We start from the raw sequence: 12937 nt of genomic DNA, 5'->3' as shown, positions 1-12937 counted from the left end.
CTTGTATCATGCCATGAAGATGATCGTCTCCAAGTCTTACTCCTGAAGAGTAAGCGGAGAAGGCATCACATAAGACTTCAGCGAAAAGAAAAGCCTGAAGGTCTGATAAGACGCTCTGGTAGCCCAATTAAAACATTGTTATAGTGATAAAAGTTAAAGGGGAACTCAAGGGACATAGAATAATGCTCCAAATCAAAGCAGCAGAGGTTCAGAGATCCTGACTAATGCTGTGACTAATATTTTACTATTCAATTTACGTTAACACTCACCAAAAAATATTTTGTATTTTTAAATAAAGATTAACAATTAGTCACTTAATTGTTTCAGAAAACACTGGATTTCCAATAATGTAATGAATATAACGTCTTTGTGCCTGGTCACATCTTTCAATCTCCTCACCCCCAGTTTGAAACTCAGGCTTTTTGTTATAAATTAATTGTCTTCGAGTCCAAAACCGAGATAAGCTGTTATTTCCTCAGACTTTAGAAAACATCACACAACTGTTTTCACAGACATGAAGCGTAAACTGACCGTTATGTGTAAAATGTTTGTAGTGCCTCTAAACAATTTGATGAGCTGAAAGAAGAATCACATGTGGTCGGACAATAACATATATAAATTTATTATAAACACTGTACAGGAAGAACGTGAAACATCGTTTTGAATCTACAGTTACAAACTTTACACATAAATGTTCTGCAATTATTTAGCGTTTTTATCAAAGCTCTACAATTTTTCTTCTCATTCACACACCGATGGCAGCAGTTCAAGGCCCAAGGACACTTTGACACGTGGACAGGAGGAACTGGGAATCAAATCACCAACCAGCTTCACCTCTTTAGCCACAGCCGCAGATAAAAATGATCCAAACCACCTTAATCTATATATATACTATGGCTATAACACTGATCAAGTCTTCATTGACCTTTTAAAACATTTTCCTCACATTTAGTTTTCTATTCATGTTAAACATTGTTTCTAATAGTTATTCATCTACATTATTGACAAACATGGGTGTCCACAGTATGAAAGCTGCATTATTCAACAGAAAAAAACTTTATTTTTTTAGAAAGCATCTACTGAGAGTCAGTCTGAAACATCTATAAGACAAAAACGTTGATGAGTTTATAACAAAAATGATACCAGTAGTGCTCTTTGGATCTATATTAAGACTAGCATCAACAGTGTTGGACAAACATCATTAGTTTTATTAAAAAAAAGATATCAGAAGCTTAAAAAGAAATAACTGTACTCGTAGTGCATTTCATCTCTCCTGCAGTGGAGAGCTGTGTGGAGAAGAAGAGCCGAGATCGAAGCCAATTGGAACAAATGTCTGGAAAACAAAAGGAAAATATACATTTATATCAAATGTGAGTGTATAAATAAACAGAAAATATGTACGTACCTGTTCTATGTTTTAGTGCTATGTATAGTATTGGATTTCATCATCATCATATTATTATAGTATCAGCTGTTATGATCGTTTGTAGGGCTGTAACACTGTGTTGTATTTAATCATATTATGAGACGTAAAAACATCAATCTTCTCATGTAAATCTCAGTAAGAAAGCTGGTAAGCATATTTCCCAAAATGCCAAACTATTCATCATAATCTCTGTTCAACACCTGCTGTGATGATACGTCATTACTGTCACAACATCCGTTTGTTTTCTTCCCCTCGGTGGCTGCAGGGTTTAAAGATGGTGATAATCTGTCTGTTCAACACTTTAACACTTTATCTTTACTACTATCAGCCAAACTACCATGAAATGTGGTATGAATATTATGAATATTATGAATATTATGAATATTATCCTCATCCTTACTGCTCATCTCTGGTCAACTTTACCAAAAATGTGCTTTAAAGTAACAGTTTGTCATTCTGGGAAGCATACTTTGTATTTTTGCTTTAAATGATCACATGACATTTCTTCTAGTGCCTCCCTCATCTTACTGAACGTTAACAGCCCCTCTGGTTGTTGAACTGGAGGATCGTCACGATGTTATTACTCATGTTCAACACTTTTCTGTCATGTGGTGACATGAAAATTGCAGCTTTTAGGGCAAACAAGGCTTCAGATATTTGTTCTTATTTCTAGTTTTTTTTGTAATGTACGCTGTGTTGTATTTCACTTCACATAGATATGGATTATTTTGACAGATGGTCAAAAAAAAGAAGCAGTAATTTGCTAAAATTTGTCACAAATTATTTGATATCAAATAACAGATTTAAAAAAAAAACAGTTTTGTCTTGTTTTTATTATTATTATTTTCTCTGTTTCATTTGGACCCTCAGTTTGTTTTACTTCATATCATTCGTGTATTAAATGTTTGATTCTTTTGGAACAACCAGGACTGACGGCATAACATGAGGAATATTATGGATTATTGATTACTTCACTATTTTGAAAGTATGTCCACGATTCTGAATGATGAAATTACACGAACCTCGTGGACTGTTAGGGGGCTTGGAAATAAGGTTTTATTCTCTATTTGAATTCACTGATGTTTTATTTCTACAACAGACTCACAGTGTTAAAACCACTGAATACATATTAAAACCCAGCTGGATCTCTCAGGTGTACGACGCACCTTTTACATCTCGAGTGAGGGCCGTAGTGCTCCTGTTTCATAATATTATTCCATTTATACTCAAGTCCAAGATTATAGATCCTAATGGGAGATTTATTTTGATTTCCGGCTCTATTCATTAATTTCCGATCACCATGTTGAACATATATGGCCCAAATTCTGACGAAACTACATTTTTTCATAAAGTTTTGATCCTCCGATATCTTTATTGGTGGAGATTTTAATTGGTATTTGGATTCATCTTTAGACAGATCGTCCTCTAAATCTCCTCCAACAATTAATGCAAACACTAAATAATCTGATTAAATCTAGAAATATGACCCCAACAAAAAGGAACATTCATTTTACTGACATGTGCACCAGTCATATACTAGAACTGGAGGTTCAGTCTCACACATTATCACAGTATATTGATCTCTGATCATCGTCCCGTTACTCTGCAGCTACAGTCCTGCTTTTCCAAACCAAAATATAACAGAGATTTAATGACCTTCTACTATCATCTTCAGGCTTTAAGGAGAATTTTTAGAGATGAATGACAACGGAGAAGTTTCAGACTCTCTGAGAAAAACTTAAAGTTATTGTGAGAATTTATTATTTCTTTTGAGACCTCAGGAAAAAAGCAAAATTTAAAAGACTGAAAGAAACTGAACAAGAAATTATTTATATAGAACAAATATATAAGACATCTTTACTACAGTCTGACTATATACTAGTACTACATACTATAACAAGATTCTGAAATTAAAATCTGAATATAACTGCGTCCTTGGACGGAAAATAGTCTTTTACTAAAGATGAGACTAAACATTTTGAATTGAGCGATAAACCTCAAAAAGTACTATCAAGACAACTTAAGGTGAGCTGATGAAGACTCATATCTATAAAATACAGCCCGAAACCAAACAAATACTTACAGATCAACAAGATATTAACAATCATTTTAAAGAATTTTACTCTCGTCTCTACGTCTCTACTTCCACAGCAGCAGAGACAGATTACTCTCAGTTCTTTAGTTCGTTATCTTTGTCCCACAAGTAAATGATCTACCAAGCGTTTCATGAGATTTTAACACCTTTCTTAATGATTCAATTGCAAGACAAACACTTCCACCTTTTCTTAACAAGGCAAATGTATTTCTGTTATTGAAAAATGGAAAAGATCACATGGATCCTGCTAATTATCGGCCAATATCTTTGTTCAATTTTGATCACAAAATTTTAACAAAAGTATTGGCCACTGGATTAAATTAGCATATAGCAACCATTATCCACCCGGATCAAGCTGGCTTTATCCCAGACAAGTTTTCCTTTTTTAATGTGCATCACTTGTTGAATTTATTGTATTCTGACTGCGTTAAAAACACTCAAGCAGCCGTCACGACTCTGGACGCCCAGAAAGCTTTCTATCAAAATATTTATTTGAGATTCTGAGGAGGTTTGAATTTAGGAAGACTTTTGTGGACTCGATTGAAATGATTCATCGCTCTCCTAAATCTTCTGTCATAACAAATAATATCTCATCAGAGCCAGTTAGTCTGTATCGGGGATGTGAGAGATAGAGAGACAACTTGTCTCCGTTGTTACGGCACTAGAACCTTCAGCACTTGAGATAAGAGGTCATCCTCACATCGAGGGTGATCCAGCTGCTACATCAGGATATCTTGTTACGCTGTGCACAGATTATCGACTCGTTACCTTAATCCTGAGGTGGGTAATCATTATATATAATATATTAAATCATTCAGTAAAATGTCTGGTTACACTATAAATTGGGCTAAAAGTGAACTTATGTTTATTGGAGAAAATACAGTTTTACAGGATTATATCACATATTTAGGGCTTAAAATCTCAAAAATTCCTAAACTTACTAAACTTCCTAAACATACTGGAGGATTTTGCCTCCATCTATGATTGAGTAAATGCCATTAAGATGGTATCTCTATTCAAAATTTGCCGGTATTGATCTTGGCTGATTTTTTAAGAGGCTAGAGTCGATCTTTTAGAATTTATTTGGGGTTATTAAAAAAAAAACAAAAAAAAACACAGATTATCTAAAAACACCCTTATATTCAGGCCCAGTCTGGACGGAGGTCTGGGTCTTCCAGTATTTGAAGATTACTACTGGGCAGCTAATGCTAGGCACTGGTATACTGGTAATGTGGTTCTACAGACCATGAACCACTCAATTCTGCCCCCCAGTGGCTAAAATTAGAGTTTATGTCCTTAATAAAACCACTTGCCTCACTGTCTGTTTACTTTCCACATATCCTGTATCTGCTATTAAATCAGTAAGTCACAGTTTTGTGCCTTACTGAATTTTTATGAGATTCACTGAAGATTTTTTATCAAAAACATATTGACAAAGTCCTTAGTATTTCAATATAAACATACCACACCTTTACTCCAGTACTGTTGGGTCACAGCATTCGCTACATGTGTGCTTAAGTGCATAACGGACTTCTATTTAGACAACAAGGTTACGTCCTTTGGTTGATTAAGCTTAAAGTACAATCTACCTCACTACAATTTTTTTCATCATATGAAGATAAAGATTCTGTATCTGTAAACTGTATCAAGAGGACATGAGAGAGGAAAATCAATGCTGTGCTGCCTGATAAAATATGAAGGACTGCACTTTCCTGTATTCATAGTTGTTCAATAAACAGCAGACACACATAAATTCAGTTCAAAGTGATTCCCCACTTTCATTATTCAAAGGTCATGTTACATAAAACTTTACCCCTCTGTGTCTTCAATCTGTGATAAATAAGTAAATAATTTTTTCTTTTTTACCATCAGACCCTCTGTCCTGACAGGGACTTGGCTCTCTTTCTCAGAGGACTCTTTAAATCTCCCTTCACCACACATTCAATCAGTTTTATTGATGGGGGACGGTACAAGCAAAAAAAACAAAACAAACATGTTCTCAAAGACTGAAATATATATATATATATATATATATATATATAATGTTGAACTTTTAAATTATTAAATCATGTGGATAATCAAAACAGGTTCATGCAACCAGTTTTTGAAGCATGGTAGAGTTGGTGTCAGGGTTTTTTCTTCCTCTGTTTTGTTTTTTTATACTCCTATTTTTGATGGGCTGTAATTAACAGTCAAATATGGATGATATGAACTTGTATCCCTCTCCCCTGGTGTGTGTATGTGTTTAAACTGGGTTTTGGGTATTGATTTTTCTGTGGTTTATAATCTGACAGCAATTTAATTTCAAAATGCCACAAACAGAACTATTAATTCTTCTTTTCTGTATGTTCACTTTCAGCGTTGTACTCACAGTTGACTCTTCAAAGTGCAGGTAGGAGGCCACCGGGTTTCCACATCGGGGCCGAGTAGGGAGGAACACGTTAGCAGTCGGGCCCGACACTGAGGTGAAGGTGGCCACCTCCTCATCCATGAGCAGCTCCTCCAGGGGAGGAAGGCGCTTGCGCAGTATCGCCACAGCAGGACTTAGAGCACAAGTCTTCTGAACAGTGAGGTCTGTAATAAAAAAAACAAACTTTAAAAAAAGATCACAGCTGCAATCCAGGAAAACGTTGACGAGAGACCCAACAGTACGAGGACTGTAAGAGATGTCAGTGTTACCTCTGTGCAGACTCTTGATCTGACAGGTTGGTTCTGATGATTTTCCTTCATGTACTTGAAGCACTTTTCGCTGTTCTGATGAAACCGGACCATGTTGCTCCTCATGGGCTGAGCTCTCCTGCTTCTCAAAACGTGGAGCTCGTAACAGAGTTTTGCCTGTCGAGAAAAAAATGACCGACTCTCTTTGAGGTGCTTGGAAGAACGGCTGCCCTCCTGTAATCTGTTTGTTCTCCTCATCCTCCTCACTCTTGGTCCTGATGGTCTCTAAGTTTTCTTCATAACTGGATTTAATCTAGAGGAGTGAATCGAGAGGAAACAAAACATATGTGAACAAATTCACTGAATATGGATCTCTGTTTGGTGGTAAGTAGTGAATTTCATTTCTTACAGTTGAGGCTTGAACTGGGAGCTGATCTGCTCGTGTCCCTGGATCTTTCTCTGCCACATTTGTGCTCTGCTCGTCCTCTTGATCATCAAATAACCTCTGGACAACCTCCTGCAAACAAACAAGTAAATCATATGAGTTGTAATTCTTACTTAGCACCGTATCTTCATTACAACCAAGGCTAGAAATAGATGTAGTGATGATAGCTTTGGATCAAACTCCTGCATAATGTTACACATTCCTCATATGAACTAAGGACACTTCCTAAAGACATCATCACCACCAACTTTTAAAACTTGAAACCAGCCCATTAACTGCCGACCTTAATAGTAAATTCATTTGTTTATTGATCTTCAGCACCCAAAATCTTGGCACGATCTCTGATAACAGGAGGTTGTTATAACGTTTAGAGTCTTGCACAAAAGTCCTTATTTGATATCTTAATCATTGATCCTCCAGTGTAAAATCTCACATCCAAAATCTTGTAATTCTTAAGAAGGCGGACAAAGGACAAAGAATGAAATTGCTTAAAGCTACAGTGACCACTTTTTGGTATTTTTCTGACCTACAAAGAGGTATATATGCTTTTATTTCCTCGTGTTACACAAATATTTCTCAAACCTTTCTCTCCCATCAAGTTGGTACAGAACGCTGCAGCAGATATGCCAAAAAATATCCAAAATAAATATCTAAAATGTTGCTTTAGTTCATTGAGCCTCCTCTATACATTTCTGATATGTTGTATCAATTTATTATATCTAAGTTAAAAATCAAAACGTGGGCAAGTCTTTGTTGTAGCTGCCTTTAGTTGCCTTTTTAGTAAAACCTTTAAGACTCTCTGGAACAACTATCACCTGAATGTTGCACATAGTGATTATGTTTCTCTACAGTGTTTTTGTAAAGCTCTTTGGAACAGATTTGTGTAAAATCTCTCTACACATCTTATGAAATGGACAAGACTTCCTGCTCTCACCTCTTGGCGCGGCTGAAGGTTGGTGTTGCAGCGTCTCAGCCCGGGAGTGTACGGCGTCGTCAGATTCCATTTCTAAAAACAGCAGCATCATGAGATGAAGACATGACAGCGAGACAACACACCGTGGCAAACAGGCAGAATGTGAACATACAGCTCATATTGTCTATACTGACCATGGAAGACATGGGCTGATGCTTGGTGTCGCGGACTCTCTGTGGTGTCCATTTCTTTGACGGAGTGTCTTTGAGTGCTACCGCTGAGAATAAAACAGCTGCGTTACATTGCAGTAAAAGGACGAGGAGATAAGGATGCATTAAGGTTCACTGAGATAACAAGAACAATGATGTCACATCTTACCAACTGGTCCTCTGGTTGCCTCCGCACCATTTTTTCTAACTGGCACCCTCTGGGCCTGAAACAGTCAACAAAACTGTGTTTTTGATTCAAAAAAATATAATAAGCTGACGAAAACATATTAAACTAGAAAGAAGCAGAGTACACATGAGAATAAATTCAACATGAACATACTGTGTAGATTGAAGTCCCTCTGCCTGAAGGACAGACTGAGTTTCGGGGTGTAGCACCCACGGGCCCTCCAGCCTTCACCCCCTCGTTCAGGAGGATACTTCTCAGTGCGGCGGGGTCTGGAGAGAACTGAACCGACCTCACTGGTCCTGAAACACCTGTGCACAAAGAAATCACAGACATAGTTATGAGGATCAAGGGGAAAATTAATAGAAGTGTAGAATAAAATAAATAAAAATGGGATTTAAATCCTAAAAACACAACTGCATGCACAGAGAACAAATAATTAATAGAGAAATAAATAAATAAATAATAAAACCAGAATGTGACCATTCATGTTTTCATGATGACTAGGGTCTTAAGACGGGTTTTCAAAATATCAGTTGAGGGAGAGGATGTAATAAAGAGAGGCAAACCGTTTAGGGCCAACAATGGAAAACGCCCGTTCAAATCCCAAAGTCTGTTTGTATCACTGTAACTGGAATGTTATAGTAGTTTGTTCATAAGAGGTCTAACAGGGTTAAACCTCTTTGTGGTCTGACTGACCCCAAAATGTCACTCAAACATCACTACACATTTCTTTGTCTGTGAATGACAAGACGTTACATCCTTATCTGGTGTAATAACAAAGCTTTATGGTCATTTCTGTATTTTGTCACTTTTATCAAATGTTCATGCCCAATTTGTGGCAAAGTGAAGGTTCAAAACTTCAGTATTTCTCGACATATCATGTTTCAGGTTAGAAGAAAAACAACTTGTACATCTACTGTGATCACACACTGTATATTTAACCACACACGTTGCATGTTAGATAATACTCGCCTGTAGTGAGTTCAGCTTTCTGACGACTCTTCATGACAGACACTCGCTGGGGCTGCGAAAAGATAATAAACAGATGTTTATTAAATTAATCTCAACATCTATAGGAAAAAAAAACGACTATTATCACACCAACTCAACAGATATTTATAAGGTTTGGACTGTGCTGTTGCAGATTCCTCATTCTGGACACTGAGCAGAGCAGCAAGGTCAGACTAGAATTTCAATGTTTTAAATAAATGGTGATAAATTCAACATGAACATACTGTGTAGATTGAAGTCCCTCTGCCAGGACAGACTGAGTTTCTGGGTGTAGCACCCACCGGCCCTGCAGCCTTCACCCCCTCGTTCAGGAGGATACTTCTCAGTGCGGCGGGGTCTGGAGAGAACTGCACCGACTTCACTGATCCTGAAACAGCTGTGACATGAAAAGGCCAATTCATTTACATCACACTGATTGTTAACAGTGTACAACAAATTAATAATACTTTTCAGTTTTACTAAAACCACATTTAATAAATTCACATCATTCATAAAAACGATTACTTTAGGTTCTTTCATTGGTGGTAAAACTAAATAAGATGTCTTAAAACATTCACTTGGGGATCTTTTGACTTGTGATGGGCGTCTGTATTTAACCCTGATGTGCTGCCATCTTTAACAGCTCAAAAACATACTTGTTTGATCAGCTTGACACTTGATGAACTTTCCTAATTTTACGAGAATTGCTCATAAAAACAACTTTGAACTGACAACATGTTTCAGTAGTCCGCTTCTGTAAAACATGATTACATATGATGGATTTTTACCATGTTCTGTATTTGGTGTTGACAATACTTTTTACACAGCAACGCCCCTCCCAAATCCCAAAGTCTGTTTAGATTGCTGTTATTGGAATTTGTTCATGAGAGGTCTAACAGGGTTGAACCTCTTTGTGGTCTGATTGACCCCAAAACGTTAGTAACGTCGCTTACTGCACATTTCTTTGTCTGTGTCTGTGAAGACATTAAATATATCCTTATTTGGTGTAATAACAATGCACCCAATCATTGTGAATGAGTTTAAAAACAACTTGTATATCTTCTCTGAACACACACCGTATATTTAACCACACACGTTGCATGTTATGTTATGTTATGCTCACCTGTAGTGGGTTCAGCCTTCTGACAACTCTTCATGGCAGACACACGCTGGGGCTGCGAAAAGATTACAAACAGATGTTTATTAAAATAATCTCAACATCTATAGGAAAAATGCAGCTAATGACTATTGTATTATTATGGACAGTGAAGTTGCAGATCCCAGGTCTGTGGCACTTACTCCTTCATTCTGGAGGACACTGAGCAGAGCAGCATGGTCAGGCTGGAATTTCTCCCCTTTGTCTGAAATACATAAGAAATCAGAAACACTGTGGTCTACTATTTACATCAGCAAATACATGAGCAATGTAGTCAACGAAGAAAATCATGAAAATCCTAATAATACTAGCTATATAGTTCATAATAAGTTACAATTGTGTTGTTGTTACAGTTTTAAGAATGGATAAAGTCCAGGTAGTGTAGGTAAAAAACTATGAAAACAAATAAGTTAAAACCCACTCTGCAAGGTAAAAGGGATATTGTACACTAATGGAAGTATTCTGTGTTATGACAAAACAACAAGTTAACTTACCAGATGGACCTTTTGAAATGTTCTGGCTAACATGGGATGTCTTGGATGGATCTTTGAGACTGAGCAGGTTCAAATTATCCAAACAGGTCTCTGCACTAACAGCAGCCTGCGTAGACGGAGCAGCACTGTTCTGATGCAAAGTGTTATTAGTCTTACATGTGTTGGAAGGCCCAGACTGTCCTGACAGGTGGGGTTTTTCTGTCGCCTTTCCATGAAACTTTCCTGCCCCTTTAGTTGAGCCCCCCTTGTTGTTTAAAAGAGCTGGATGTTTAGAGGGTTTTGCATTAATGTTTTGGGTTTTTAGACGAGCATTGCATGCATTGTTTTCAGCTTGGACAGCATGAGTGCCAAGCCTTGACTGTGAAGCCGTTTGAGGCTGTGCAGTTTCAGTGTGCATTCTTGAGCTCTTGGGCTGAGTCATGTTGAAAGGTACAGGCCTGGTGCATGTCTTTTTCTTCTTAGCTTTCCCCTGTTGTAAAATGATAAAGTGTTAAGGACACAGGAGTCATCAGATTAAATACAAAACATGTAAATCGACAGGATGGGAAGGAGACACTCACAGCCAAGGGTTTGTCCTCCCACCCGCAGTGGGACTGAGTGAAGTCGGAAGGAGTCTGAAGACGAAGGGATTTTGCTAGCACCGGAAGCCTGCTTACACCCGGTCGCACAGGTGCCCTCTTACCTACTTCTGAGCTTCCTGGATCTTGGTTCTCAATATCTTTGTTGGGAAGGTGTGTGGCAGACACATGTTTGAAAGGTTTTGGGTCTGCTGGCATTTTGTTATGTTCATTCTTCATTCTGTGTAGAGAAAACCAGTCAGGTGAAAAATCATAGATGCAACTAGAGTAAAGTTTTGGTTTAAATGTTTCCGATACAGGTGCTGACACCTGAACTTCTGCAACAAGATGTTTTAACAACACAAGCAGCTGCATGAGACCTTTCCCTCAGTGAACTAAACTATTTTTTTAAAAATCTAAATCAGGAACTTTTTGTCAGAAAGGAAGTCAACAAGATTACCAATCTAACAGGAAATTCAAGGTACTACATAAACATTTCTGTCCATATCAACAAAGTACTAAGGTTCAATACACAGGCAGCCCTAAAGGCAAGCAGAAAGTAAAAAGTATGTCTGGTTCTTCATAAACTGTCTTACCTCTGAAAGTCACTGCGGATTTTGTTGTGACTTTGCTGACGCAGGACAGGAGAGGAGTCCATAATGATGACAAGGGGAGGGAGAAGGTGATGAAGATGTGAAGAACAACTAGAGGAGCAACAAATGGCACAAATTACATGTCAGCAACCAAGCATGAAAAACTAAAAGTTACAGGCTAATCACAAGAGGGGTATAAAGACAGACACAATACATTCAACATGCACAAGCAGGAACAATAACATCAGACTAACTGCGTCCAAAACTTTAGCAATTGCTCGAAAGTTAAAAAACAAAAACAAGCAAGTCAATTAAGCTGACGTTAGCTTTGTGCAGCCAAATGTCAGCATTAATGGCACTGTAAAAAAAAAAAAAACAACTAACAACGCGATAAATAATTACATTTATTAGCCTAATCAATAGAGCACATTCTTGAGCAGCTCAAACCAACGTGTTGACTGTCAAACATTACTAAGAGAAGTTAGCTTTAATCTGAGCAGAAAGGCTCAATTTAAAGTTAGCACATGCTACGTAACGTTACGCACATAGAGACGTTTATTACACATTTTACATACTTTCAAAACAGAAAAGGGCCTCTGGTACTTTCTTCCGAGCATCCAATAAAGTCTGAAGTCTTTCTCATACGGTTTATTCCAAATGTTTTTTTGGTTTCCGGGCGTTTTGTGCAAATTTAAAGTTCCCTTATTATGTCCCTTCAAACACTGCAGTGGACAGTCAACTTCCTGCACTCGCAGCAGTTAAAAAAAGCGCGCTTCGCCATTGGTCACAACAGGAAGCCGTATCAGCCAATGACTGCGCACACTTTGGTCATGACAATATCGTTGACCAATGAGCGACGGATTTTAATAAACAGCTCCATGGTAACGACGCGAAAGTTGTTTTACCACGTGACTGTGTGCGGCATCCCCCTCCGGCAAGTAGAGACTGAAATAATCAATCAATCAATCAAACTTTATCTATATAGCACATTTCAAACAAATGAAATGTGCTTCCTTCCTTGTTTCTTGTTCCTTATGTTTGACACTAGAAGGCTGTTTTCACATTCATCCGCTGAAAGTGAAAAGTTTCTCTGTGCTCACTGAAAATCAGATTTTTAGGCGTAAGCCTACGAGCACAAATTGTTTGAAGGCGGTTGTGGTCAAATATATAAGTTATAAAAGTGTGATGTGGAAACTTGAATCCTCCAGAGCACA

At 37.6% G+C, this 12937-nt stretch overlaps 1 protein-coding gene across 4 annotated transcripts; it reads right to left on the bottom strand.

Moving 5' to 3' along the window:
- Positions 1-597: 597 nt before the first annotated feature.
- On the bottom strand, positions 598-12492 carry LOC122983106 (trophinin associated protein). Of its 4 annotated transcripts, XM_044352860.1 has the most exons (16): positions 12299-12492; positions 11727-11834; positions 11134-11371; positions 10574-11042; positions 10223-10284; positions 10047-10098; positions 9169-9320; positions 8906-8957; positions 8087-8241; positions 7916-7970; positions 7732-7814; positions 7559-7630; positions 6589-6696; positions 6201-6492; positions 5893-6095; positions 598-1333 (listed from the first exon to the last, which is right to left on the bottom strand). In XM_044352860.1, the coding sequence occupies exons 2-16, from the start codon at positions 11786-11788 to the stop codon at positions 1265-1267; spliced, it is 2124 nt and encodes a 707-aa protein (XP_044208795.1). In that variant the 5' UTR covers positions 11789-11834; positions 12299-12492; the 3' UTR covers positions 598-1264. The 4 variants fall into 4 exon arrangements, with proteins under 4 accessions (XP_044208795.1, XP_044208799.1, XP_044208796.1 ...); XM_044352864.1 differs by lacking the exons at positions 8087-8241; positions 8906-8957; XM_044352861.1 differs by lacking the exons at positions 8906-8957; positions 9169-9320.
- Positions 12493-12937: the final 445 nt, after the last annotated feature.

The sequence above is a fragment of the Thunnus albacares genome, chromosome 5, assembly GCF_914725855.1.
Source record: "Thunnus albacares chromosome 5, fThuAlb1.1, whole genome shotgun sequence".
Lineage (NCBI taxonomy): Eukaryota > Metazoa > Chordata > Actinopteri > Scombriformes > Scombridae > Thunnus > Thunnus albacares.
This window is presented reverse-complemented; position numbering and strand designations above follow the sequence as displayed.

Excerpts from the sequence above, each read along its gene's own strand:
- LOC122983106 (XM_044352860.1), bottom strand. The coding sequence starts at position 11,788 with ATGGACTCCTCTCCTGTCCTGCGTCAGCAAAGTCACAACAAAATCCGC. Across the intron at positions 8,958-9,168 it reads GAGGGACTTCAATCTACACA|CCCCAGCGAGTGTCTGTCAT; the intron begins GTATGTTCATGT and ends ATCTTTTCGCAG. Across the intron at positions 6,096-6,200 it reads GATCAAGAGTCTGCACAGAG|ACCTCACTGTTCAGAAGACT; the intron begins GTAACACTGACA and ends TTTTTATTACAG.